The sequence below is a fragment of the Zalophus californianus genome, chromosome 7, assembly GCF_009762305.2.
Source record: "Zalophus californianus isolate mZalCal1 chromosome 7, mZalCal1.pri.v2, whole genome shotgun sequence".
Classification (NCBI taxonomy): Eukaryota; Metazoa; Chordata; class Mammalia; order Carnivora; family Otariidae; genus Zalophus; species Zalophus californianus.
The window spans coordinates 89,473,219-89,485,456 of record NC_045601.1 but is presented as its reverse complement, the minus strand read 5'-3'; the positions used below and the strand labels follow the sequence as shown (position 1 = coordinate 89,485,456).

The 12,238-nt window shown below is 36.6% G+C and overlaps 1 protein-coding gene across 1 annotated transcript; it reads right to left on the bottom strand.

Moving 5' to 3' along the window:
* Window positions 1-1,132: 1,132 nt before the first annotated feature.
* On the bottom strand, window positions 1,133-2,075 carry LOC113927257 (density-regulated protein-like). Its single transcript, XM_035728616.1, has one exon. The coding sequence runs from the start codon at window positions 1,972-1,974 to the stop codon at window positions 1,636-1,638; it is 339 nt and encodes a 112-aa protein (XP_035584509.1). The 5' UTR covers window positions 1,975-2,075; the 3' UTR covers window positions 1,133-1,635.
* Window positions 2,076-12,238: the final 10,163 nt, after the last annotated feature.

Below are 12,238 nucleotides of genomic sequence, written 5' to 3'. Positions count from 1 at the left end.
GGCTATCGCAGACAATGCCGCTATGAACATTGGGGTGCATATGACCCTTCTTCTCACTACATCTGTGTCTTTGGGGTAAATACCCAAGAGTGCAATTGCTGTGTCATAAGGTATCTCTATTTTTTATTTTTTGAGACACATCCACACTGTTTTCCAATGTGGCTGTACCAACTTGCATTCCCACCAACAGTGTAAGAGGGTTCCCGTTTCTCCACAACATCTCCAACATTTGTTGTTTCTTTCCTTCTCAATTTTTGCCATTCTAACTGATATAAGGTGATATCTCAATGTGGTTTTGATTTGAATTTCCCTGATGGCTAATGATGATGAACATTTATTCATGTGTCTGTTAGCCATTTGCATGTCTTCTTTGGAGAAGTGTCTATTCATGTCTTCTGCCCATTTTTTGACTTGATTATTTGTTTTTTCAGTGTTGAGTTTGAGAAGTTCTTTATAGATCTTGGATAGAAGCCCTTTATCTGTACTGTCATTTGCAAATATCTTCTCCCATTCTGTGGTTGCCTTTTTGTTTGGTTGACTGTTTCCTTTGCTGTGCAGAAGGCTTTTATCTTGATGAAGTGCCAAAAGTTCATTTTTGCTTTTGTTTCACTAGCTTTTGGAGATGTATCTTGAAAGAAGTTGCTGTGGCTGATGTCAAAGAGGTTATTGCCTATGTTCTCCTCTAGGATTTTGATGAATTCCTGTCTCACATTGAGGTCTTTCATCCATTTTGAGTTTATCTTTGTGTATGGTGCTAGAGAATGGTCATGTTTCATTCTGCATATGGCTGTCCAATTTTCCTAGGACCATTTATTGAAGAGACTGTCTTTTTTCCATTGTGTATTTTTGCCTGCTTTGTCGAAGATTATTTGACCATAGAGTTGAGGGTCCATACCTGGGTTCTCTATTCTGTTCCATTGGTCTATATGTCTGTTTTTGTGCCAGTACCATGCTGTCTTGGTGATCACTGCTTTGTAATATACCTTGAAATTGGGCAATGTGATGTCCCCAGCTTTGTTTTTCTTTTTCAACCTTTCCTTGGCAATTCGGATTTTTTTCTGATTCCATACAAATTTTAGGATTGTTTGTTCCAGCACCTTGAAAAATGTCATTGGAATTTTTTTTTAAATGACCAAAAATTTTTATTTGACTAAATTCTATTTCATGCATATGCATGACAGTCTCCCCTGTTTATTAGACTTTGGCAATAAAAAAAAAAAAAAACAAGCAGCCTTATACAGAACAGTGAAAATGCCAAGAGTGAGGGTAATCTACAGTTTTACTGTAGGATAAATATACATATTTTTAAAAGGCCTCTCTCCCTTTGGCCATATCAACTCTCAGTTCAGATCATTAAATAGAGACAAATTTTCAAAATCACTTCTTTACTTCTCCAAGATCTTCGATGCTATCATCATCCACCTCTGGCCATTTTTCCTGAATGACATCAATTATGTCATCTGTAAAGTCTCCCTGAATGATGATTTCATCCTCTCCTGTTACTGAGGCACCACAGGAGAATTTCTGAGCAAAAAATATTTGTGCTTTTTTAAGATCAATTTCGAAAGTTGCAAGGCCACACACTCTTGTTACATATTTCTTCTTTGCTCTAGGAATTTTGGCTATTGTAACTCTTTATGGTACAGTCTTCTTTTTTTGCTTTATTTGACCCCTTCCACCTCTCTTCTGCTTTTTCTTCTCTTCCTCTTCCCCTTCTGTGCCTTGACCCTCACTAATTCCAGCTTCTTGTTTCGGTGAATTTTCTACAGTAAGTTTTGCAAACTCATTTGGAAAATTCTTCTCTAACCACTGTCGACATTTAGCAACATCAGGCATATATTCACAGTACTCTGTTGGTAATGAACAAACTTCACAGTAAAGGACTCGAAGTGGGTAGTCTGCATCTAACTTGGTATTGCCCCTCGGGTCTCCTTTGCAATCATGCCCACCAGATTCAGAAATATCAGCAGCCATCTCACAAACCTGGGCGGTCGCACAACCCCCGCCGCCTCCGCTCCCGCCACTACTGCCAGCTGAAGCAACACATGCAACTCCTCTTCCACGGCCAGGGCCGCCTGAAAAGTGTCATTGGAATTTTGATTGGGATAGCATTGAAGGTATAGATTACTCTGGGTAGCATAGACATTTTAACAATGTTTATTCTTCCAATCCATGAGTTTGGAATGTTTTTCCATTTTTTTCTGTCTTCAATTTCTTTCATGAGTATTCCTAGAGTATAGCTCCTTTACCTCTTTGGTTAGGTTTATTCTGAGGTATCTTATGGTTTTTGGTGCTACTGTAAATGGAATTGTTTCTCTAATTTCTCTTTCTACAGTTGCATTGTTAGTGTATAAGAAAGCAACTCATTTCTGTGCATTGATTTTGTATCCTGCCACATTACTGAATTTCTGTATGAGTTCTAGTAATTTGGGGGTGGAGTCTTTTGGGTTTTCCACATAAAGTATCATGTCTTCTGCGAAAAGAGAGAGTTTGACTTCTTCTTTGCCAGTCTGAATACCTTTTATTTCTTTTTGTTGTCTGATTGCTGTTGCTAGGACTTCTATTTCTGTGTTGAATAAATCTTTGACGTGTTCCTGATCTTAAGGGAAAGGCTCTCAGCTTTTCCCCATTGAGGATGCTATTCGCTGTGGGTTTTTCAGAGATGGATTTTATGAACTTGAGGAATGTTCCTTCTATCCCTATACTCTGAAGAGTTTTAATCAGGAAAGGATGCTGTATTTTGTCAAATGCTTTTTCTGCATCGAGAGGACCGTATGGTTCTTCTCTCTCCTCTTATTAATGTGTTCTATCACATTGATTGATTTGCAAATTTTGAACTACCCTTGCATCCTGGGGATAAATCCCACTTGGTCGTGGTGGATGATCCTTTTAATGTACTGTTGGATCCTATTAGCTAGGATTTTGTTGAGGATTTCGGAATCCATATTCATCAGGGATATCAGTCTGAAATTCTCCTTTTTGATGGGGTCTTTGCCTGGTTTGGGGATCAAGGTAATGCTGGCCTCATAGAATGAGTCTGGAAGCTTTCCTTCTGTTTCTATTTTTTAAAACAACTCCAGGAGAATAGATATTATTTCTTCTTTGAATGTTTGGTAGAATTCTCCAGGGAAACCATCAGGCCCTGGACTCTTGTTTTTTGGGAGGTTTTTAATCACTGCTTCAATCTTGTTACTGGTTTTTGGCCTATTCAAGTTGTCAATTTCTTCCTGTTTCAGTCTTGTCAATTTATAGGTTTCCAGGAAGGCATCCATTTCTTCCAGGTTGCTCAATTTATTGGCATATATTTGTTGATAATAATTTCTAATAATTGTTTCTATTTCCTTGGTGTTAGTCATGATCTTTCCCCTTTCATTCATAATTTTATTAATTTGGGTCCTTTCTCTTTTCTTTTAGGTAAGTCTGGCCAGTGGTTTATCGATCTTATTAATTCTTTCAAAGAACCAGCTTCTAGTTTTGTTGATCTGATCTACTGTGTTTCTGGTTTCTAATTCATTAATCTCTGCTCTAATCTTAATTATTTCTCTTTTAATGTGTGGCTTAAGCATAATTTGTTGCTTTTTCTCTAGTTCTTCCAGGTGTAAAGTTAGTTGGTGAATTCGGGACTTTTCTGTTTTTTTGAGTGAGGCTTGGATGGCTATGTATTTCCCCCTTAGGACCAACTTTGCAGTATCCCATGGGTTTTGGACTGATGTGTTTTCGTTTTCATTGATTTCCATGAATTGTTTAAGTTCTTCTTTGATTTCCTGGTTGATCCAAACATTCTTGAGCAAAGTGGTCTTTAGTTTCCAAGTGTTTGAATTTCTTCCAAATTTTTTATTGTGATTGAGTTCCAGTTTTAAAACATTATGGTCTGAGAATATGCAGGGAATAATCTCAATCTTTTGGTATCAGTTGAGACCTGATTTGTGACCCAGTATGTTGTCAATTCTGAGAAAGTTCCATGTGTGCTCAAGTATCCTGTTGTTTTAGGGTGGAATGTTCTGTATATATCTATGAGGTTCATCTGGTCCAGGGTGTCATTCAAAGCTCTTGTTTCTTCGTTGATTTTCTGCTTAGATGATCTGTCTATTGCTGAGAGTGGAGTATTGAGGTCTCCTACAATTAACATATTGTTATCAATATGACTCTTTATTTTGGTTAACAGTTGGCTTATGTAGATGGCTGCTCCCATGTTGGGGGCGTATATATTTACAATTGTTAGATCTTCTTGTTGGATAGAACTTTTAAGAATGATATAGTGTCCTTCTGTGTCTGTAACTACAGTCTTTAGTTTAAAATCTAATTTTTCTGATATAAGAATTGCTACCCCAGCTTTCTTTTGAGGTCCATTGGCATGGAAGATGGATGTCCATCCCTTCACTTTCAGTCTGGATGTATCTTTAGGTTCACAATCGGTCTCTTTTAGACAGCATATGGATGGGTCCTGCCTTTTTATCCAGTCTTCAACCCTGTGCCATTTTATGGGAGCATTTAAGCCTTTCATGTTGAGAGTGATTATTGAAAGATATGAATTAATTGTCATCATGTTGCCTGGGAAGACCTTGTTTTTATAGCCTTTCCGTGCAAATTTCTTTTCTATATCACTCTTGGGGTCTTTCTCCTTTAATAGAACCCCCCTTAATATTTCTTGCAGGGCCAGCTTAGTGGACACACATTCTTTCAGTTTCTGCCGGTCTTGGAAGCTCTGCATCTCTCCATCCATTCTAAATGACAGCCTTGTCAGATAAGGTATTCTTTGTGCATGTTCTTCTTATTTAGTACTCTGAATATGTCTTGCCAGGACTTTCTGGCTTGCCAGGTCTCTGTGGATAGGTCTGACGTTATTCTGATGTTCCTCCCTCTGGACGTAAAAATCTCTTCCCCCTAACTGCCCTTAAGATGGTTTCCTTGGTTCTAAGATTTGTGAGTTTTACTATTACATGCCGGGGTGTTGGCCTGTTTTCCTTGATCTTGAGAGGGGTCCTGTCTGCCTCTAGGCCATGAATGTTTTTTTCATTCCCCAGATTAGTGATGTTCTCAGCTACGATTTGCTCAAATATATCTTCTAGTCCTCTCTCTCTCTCTCTCCACCCCCTCAGGGATTCCAATAAATCTGACATTGGAATGTTTCATGGTGTCACTTATGTCTTTGATTCTATTTTCATGGATTGAGTTGTTTTTCCCTGGCCTCCTCTTTTCCCTTTTTATCTATTAAATGGTCTTCCAGGTCACTAATTCATTCTTCTGCCTCGCTTACCTTGTTAGATTATCCAGATTAGATTGGATCTCATAGCATTTTTAAATTCTGCCAATTCAGCTTTCATATCTGCCCTTAGATACTCTCTGTTGCCATTAATTGATTTCTCCATTCTACCTATTGTCTTCAAAATTGCTAGCCTGAATTCCATCTCCAACATCTTTTTTTTTTTTTTAAAGATTTTATTTATTTATTTATTTGACAGAGAGAGACACAACGAGAGAGGGAACACAAGCAGGGGGAATGGGAGAGGGAGAAGCAGGCTTCCCGTGGAGCAGGGAGCCTGATGCGGGGCTTGATCCCAGGACCCTGGGATCATGACCTGAGCTGAAGGCAGATGCTTAACGACTGAGCCACCCAGGCGCCCCCATCTCCAACATCTTGGTTATACCTGAATCCATTTGTAAATCTGTGGCATAAATCATAATCTCTGAGTCTCCTATTTTGGGGCTTCCTCCTCCTAGTCATTCTGTTGAGGGTTGGTTGAGGGAATGTATAGATTCCAAATTATTGACAACAACCCAAACAAGATGCACCTGTTTTCTAAGGACCTTAGGCCTCTTGTTCTCCCAGCCTGTCTTCTGGGATAGGGGCCTGCCATGCTGTTACTCAGGCAACCCTGTTTGGGCAGAGTTGCCCTGCCCCCTGTGGTGGGGGATGGGCTCAGTGAAAACCTTTTTGGGGGGGCTTTTGTTCTCTGGCAGCTTCCCTTGGAAGCTTCCCGTGTCTCTTCTGAGATTCAGAGCAGGGAGATCATTTCCCACCCTCTGCCTCAGAGCAGAGAGATCACAGTCTGTTCTTCAGTGAGCTCTCCAGGCCACACTATCTCCATTTCTGTCTGTGCTGCTATAAACTGCGACATCCTGGGTTGTGCGTCCCTCAGCAGGGCTCCTAGTCCTCGCCTCCAGGTTGGGGAGGTGGGGGCAGAGACTTCTCTGCCTTTTGTGCCTCTAAAACTGCCAACCACCCCCAGTTCACACGCGGGGCCCCACCACTGCAGTTTCCATCCAGGGGGCTGCCCGAAAGTCCTTCCCGCACCACTGCTGGTCTGCGAGTCTTTACCCTCTCCCCAGCAGGGAGGCTGTCACTCACCGGTTGTATAGGATCCCCACAGCCAGGCTCCCTCCCACTGCCATTTATCCTCTGATATCTGCCTGCAGAATCACAGCTCCCTGCTTCAGACTTCGGAAACAACCGCCTGCGATATTCTGTTTGTAGAGATCTAGCTCTATCTTCTTACATCTCAGGCTGATTTCATGGGTGTTCAGAGTGGTCTGGTAGATATCTAGCTTAATTCTGGGGACTGGTTGGATTAGGGTCCCCTTCTCCTCCACCAAATTTCCCCCTCCTCTGTCCATAGTTTTCATGTTTTTTTTTGGTCATCCTCTTATTAAGTTTTGAGAGGTCAGTGTATATTGTGGATAGAAGTTTTTTTAAGATATATTATAAGTCTCCCTTCTGTGACTTTTATTTTCATTCTCTTAACAATGCTTTTTGAAGGTCCTAAAAATCTTAATTTTGATTATTTTTTTTTCTTTTATGGATCATGCTTTTGGGGTTGGACCTAATTTTTGCCAAGGTCACAAAAATCCCCCCCCCATGATTCCTTATAAAATTTTTTTCTGGTTGGGCTTTACATTTTGAGCTATAATCCATTTTCAGATAATTATTTTCTGTGCCATATGGGTAAAAGATCTTTTTTTTTTTAAGCATATAGATATCTATTTATTCTGGTACTGTTTGTTGAAAAGATTACTTTTATCCACTGAATTTTTGCCAGTTGTACCTTTATCAAAAATCAACTACTTATATATGCATGTGTATATTTCTGGACTCTCTAAGCTGTTCTATTGATTTATTCATCTATCTGGATCCCAATAGTACACTCTATTGATAACTGTAACTTTATAATATTGTTTAATGTATGGTAGTATAAGTCCTTTAACTTTGTTCGCCTCTATCAAAGTTGTTTTAGATATTTTAGGTTTATATCTTGTGTCTTGCTATTTATTTGTCCCTTCTTTTTTTGTCCTTTTCTCATTTAATTGCCTACTTTTGGATTAATTGCATAATTTTATTATCCCCTAATATCTCCTTTGTTGACTAAACCAAAACTTTGTTATGTTATTTAAGTAGTTATAGGATTTATAACTATAATTTATCAGTCTGCTTGTAAACCATATTATATTACTTGAGATTCTTACATTACGTTTAATGTTCTCGCCTTCTGCTTTTGTGCTATGTATGTCATACATTTTACGTCTAAATATGTTTTAAACACACAAGTTATTGTTTTTATTATTTCTTTAAAAGTAAATTATTTTTAAAGAAATTTAAACAATAAGACAAAAAGTCTTTATATTTACCCTATCATATCTGGTATACAATACCATTTTGTTTTGAAAGCACAAAACGTAGTTCCCAAATTACAGTTTGCATTTGCCTACAGAACAAGTCTATCTTTAACATTGTATATTTCATCTGAACTTGCTCAGGTTTCAGTTGATTTTTCTTGTTTTATTTGATCTTGGATATATTGGATATATATTTGCCTTATTTTTTCTTAAGTAGTATCTTAGAGACTTTGTTGTATTTCAAGGGATTTGGATTGTTTTGTTGTTATTTGCTTTGGTTGGAGGGCGTTATTTTTGTTTTGTTTTTGTCATTAGTTTATTTAATATCTAGTTGACTTATACTCAGAAAATCCCTAATGTTAACAGCAAAACACAGGGGTACCTAGGTGGCTCAGTTGGTTAAGTTTCCAACTCTTGACGTCAACTCAGGTCTTAATCTCAGGGTTGTTAGTTCAAGTCCCATGTTGGACTCCAGACTGGGTGTGAGCTACTTTAAAAAAAAAAGCAAAACACAGAAGAATTTACAGTTGTATAATTTTTCACTTTACACTTAAGCCTTATAAAACAAATATCATAAACTTTGCATTATATTTGTATAAATTTAATTGGTTTGCCTTAACATATTTGTGCTTTCAGTTTCTTCAAGTCATGCTAATTCACGTTTGTCAAACATAGCACTTAATTTTTCTTTGCATTCCATCCCCCAACTAATATACTTATTTTAATTCTAAAGTATACTTTCTCTTAGTAGGTGAGTTTATATCTAAGATAGATGTCTAATTTTATTTTCTACTTTTGCATTTTATACTGCTTCCTTCCTTTTTGCTGTATTTATTATCTATATTTTGTTTTCATTTTTTTATCCCTCAAAAAGCTAGAATGGTTATCTCCCGTGTATTACTGACTTAAGCTATCATAGAATATATCTAGTCTCTTCAAATACTTCTTTAAAATACTAGTATATTTTGGGGTTCCTGAGTGGCTCAGTTGGGTGGGTGTCTGCCTTTGGCTCAGGTCATGATCCTGGGGTCCTGGGATCGAGCCCACATGAGGCTGCCTGCTCAGTGGTGAGTCTGTTTCTTCCTTTCCCTCTGCCCCTCTGCCTGCTTGTGTGCTCTCTCTCTCTCGCTCTCTCAAATAAATAAAATCTTAAAAATAATACCTAGTATATTTTAACTTCTTATAAATGTTAGTTATCTAACATTATCATTTTCGTTATTATTAGTTTCAATTTTAAGGCACTATCTTACTTTCCCTGTCAAACTATTAAATCTTCCATATAAGTCTATACATGTTAAACTGAGTTTCAGAAGTGTTAGATCAGTCAATTAATCACAGACACTGGGCCATATGATACTTTTCAATATCATGGAATCTCATATTGTGTAACTATAAAAGGAAAGTTATTTTTGAAAATATATAAAATATCTATTTTATGGAATATTTACGAGAAATAGAGACCATATAGCATATTTTTAATATACACTTTAAGGTTTTTTTTTTTTTTTTTTTAGTAGGCTCAATGCTCAGTGTGGAGCCCAATGTGGGGCTTGAACTCACAACTCTGAGATCAATACATGAGCTGAGACCAAGTCAGATGCTTAACTGACTAAGCCACTCAGGCACCCCTACACTTTAATATTTAATATACCATTCACCTTAATACTCTAGCATATTCTTTTAAAGGTGGAGGGGTAATCTTTGACATGGAATTTTCCATAGATGATTGCTTTTTCTCTACATTTAGTAAGTTTGTTTTGTATCTTCCTAAGAATCAGACAGTGGTAGTGTTTTAAAATGTTTGTCTATATGTAATAAAAACTGACCAGGGAAAAAAGTAGATATACAAATGAAATGCAGATTATATGCAATAACATTGCAAATTGTTTTACAATATATGGCTTTATTAATCTAAATTTCTCTTGATTGAAGAGAAAAATACACTTTTACAGATTAAAGGTGAATTTTTAATTAATATTTTTTAATATTAGATAGTTTATAAAATAGAGCTATTTAATATCTTTGGACAAACAATCCTATAACCTTTCACTGGTTAAATGTCATAAGTTTGTCATTTCATGTATAGTTTAAGAAGATAAAAGCTGATAAAATTTATGAGTAAGTGAAACCTCTATTATGACATGTAATGCACTGTATCAAAAGTTATATTTGCTTTAAATACCTTTATATTAGTGTGCTGTGATATAGAAATCCTTAAGCATCACCATTGTATTAATAGCTCCACGCATTTTCTAAGCCTCACTGCACTGATGAATGAATGACTGAATTTCTCACCTTTAAAGCCTTCTTGGAAGCCATATTCGTCGTACTCTAGAAGTACAAAGTACTATTATTTGAGATTTTAGACTCATAATTTCTGGAGGAGTGTGTGCAATGTAATTTCTTAATAGAAATTCTTTATTTTTTCTTATGTATCACCAAGTACAGTAGTCATATGGCTTTGAGTCATAAGACTCTGGTTATACAAGGAAGGAAATATTGAAAGAAACAATTTCCAAATGTACCAGATGCCATAGTTGAAAGTAGTCTTCATTTTCATAAAGTAATATTCCTTAAGTATACTGAAATTATACTGAACTTCTTATTCTGCCATTCTTTTTAGGCTTCTGTTAATTTATTCTCAGATCACTTTATGAAAATGATTATACAATTCCATTCTTATTGTTATTTTTAATTAATCTGGGAGTTTGCCAAGTAAAGCAAATGGACAAGCAACAGGAGAATGTTGTCAACACAGTGTCCCAACAGAGAGAGACTAATACCTTTGAGCTAATGCCAACTGTGTTGTCATAAAAACAGTTGGCTTTATGATGGATGAAAATGGGTAAAAGTTACTGATAGGTGTGCTTTAAAGGTTAGTTTGGGTCTGCAACATGCATTTATATCTTAGATCATTTAAATTATTTTCTTAAAGTAAGAATACTGTTCAACTCTTCTCCAAATAATGCTTTGATCCTTTATATTTGACTCAACTAAGTTCACTCAATAGTCCAGATGCTTTATTTAGGGTTAATAATTTGCAAGTTTTTAAAATTATTAGAGATTGAATTTATAGTAATGGTTTACAATATACTGATGATAGTATTTTTGTCCCTTTTCAGTCATTAGGTACCTCGCTTTTTTTTGACTGTAGTATAAAAACATCATTAAATCAAGTTTTTACATATAAATGCCTTTAAAAATTAAAATTAAAAAAATAAAAAAATAAAATTAAAATTAAAATTTTGACACTATTATACATCTTTAATTTAAACTTGATATAAATATGATCTAGTGTGGAAACCTAGGAATCTAGGTGGTTCTTCTTTAATAGCTAAAACAATTCTGTAATAAGCCCATTGAGTAAGTGCATGTTGAATAAAGTCAAGCTTTTCTTTAAGCAAAATGTTTTCCCTTTTTGGAAAATTTAAACATATATCCTTATAACAATACTTATATTAGTATTTGACATTCCAAGATTATTTGTTATATATAGTGTAAAACTAATTTTGAATTCATATTATTTTAAAGCACCATATTTTAAATTGCTATTACCTGTGTACAATGGAAAAAAATAATAAAATACAAACAATCCATCATTTAAAGGCCTTCTTATACTTCCATATATATCATAGCTTCCAATTCACTTAATAAAGATGAAAATTGGTATTTTCACATGAGGAAACCATTTCACAACTTAAAAACTGAACTGAGACTACACAACTTGTGTTACTTCTTTTAATGAGAACTTGGAATATTTGGCTCTATTTTTGACTTTGAGCAAAATGACAAATTTGGCTTTACAAATATCTTCATCTCTCTGAATCTAAAAGTCAATTCAAGAGAGAGTATAGGGGGCTCTTCCATGTGGCTCCAGGGGGAATGGAGGGCTTGGTGGTGGTGGCAGAGGAGTGGCACTGAGGAGGGAACAGGGCCAGACTCAGCCTGAAAGTGGTATTCGAGTTCTCCAGAATACACATCATATAAAGATTTTTTTTATTTTTATTATTTATTTATTTGACAGAGAGAGAGCCATAGCGCATAAGCAGAAAGAGTAGCAGTGGGAGAGGAAGAAGTAGGCTCTCTACTGAGCAGGGAGCCCAACATGGGGCTTGATCTCAGGACCCTGGGATCATGACCTGAGCCAAAAGCAGATGCTTAAATGACTGAGCCATCCAGATGCCCCCAGAATACACATCATATAGCACATAAATTGGAATGGTGATGTCTCCACGAGGGAGCCACTTCTGACTCATCCTGTCACGTGTATCATACTGTTTTTGACTGGGCTATTCATCTAAGATGGGATTTACCCTGTGAAACAGGGAGAAGACTTATGGACTCCAAACATCAGTTCAAGTTGTAGCTGAGTTTTTTAAAGTACATACATACTTTTAAAGCTCCTTCGCTTTGGGCCCTCTGCTTTGTTAAAGCTGTTGTATTGCTAACTCAGACCTGCTCCAGTGACTGATCATCATGTCTTCAGTCTGGAAGAGACCACAGTGTGTGGAAAAACATGCATCCAAGTTCCAGTTTGTGGCCTCCTATCAGGAGTTGATGGTTGAGTGTACCAAGAAATGGTACCCAGAAAAAATGTTAGTAGTTTGGGGCTGCCTATGTAGCTCAG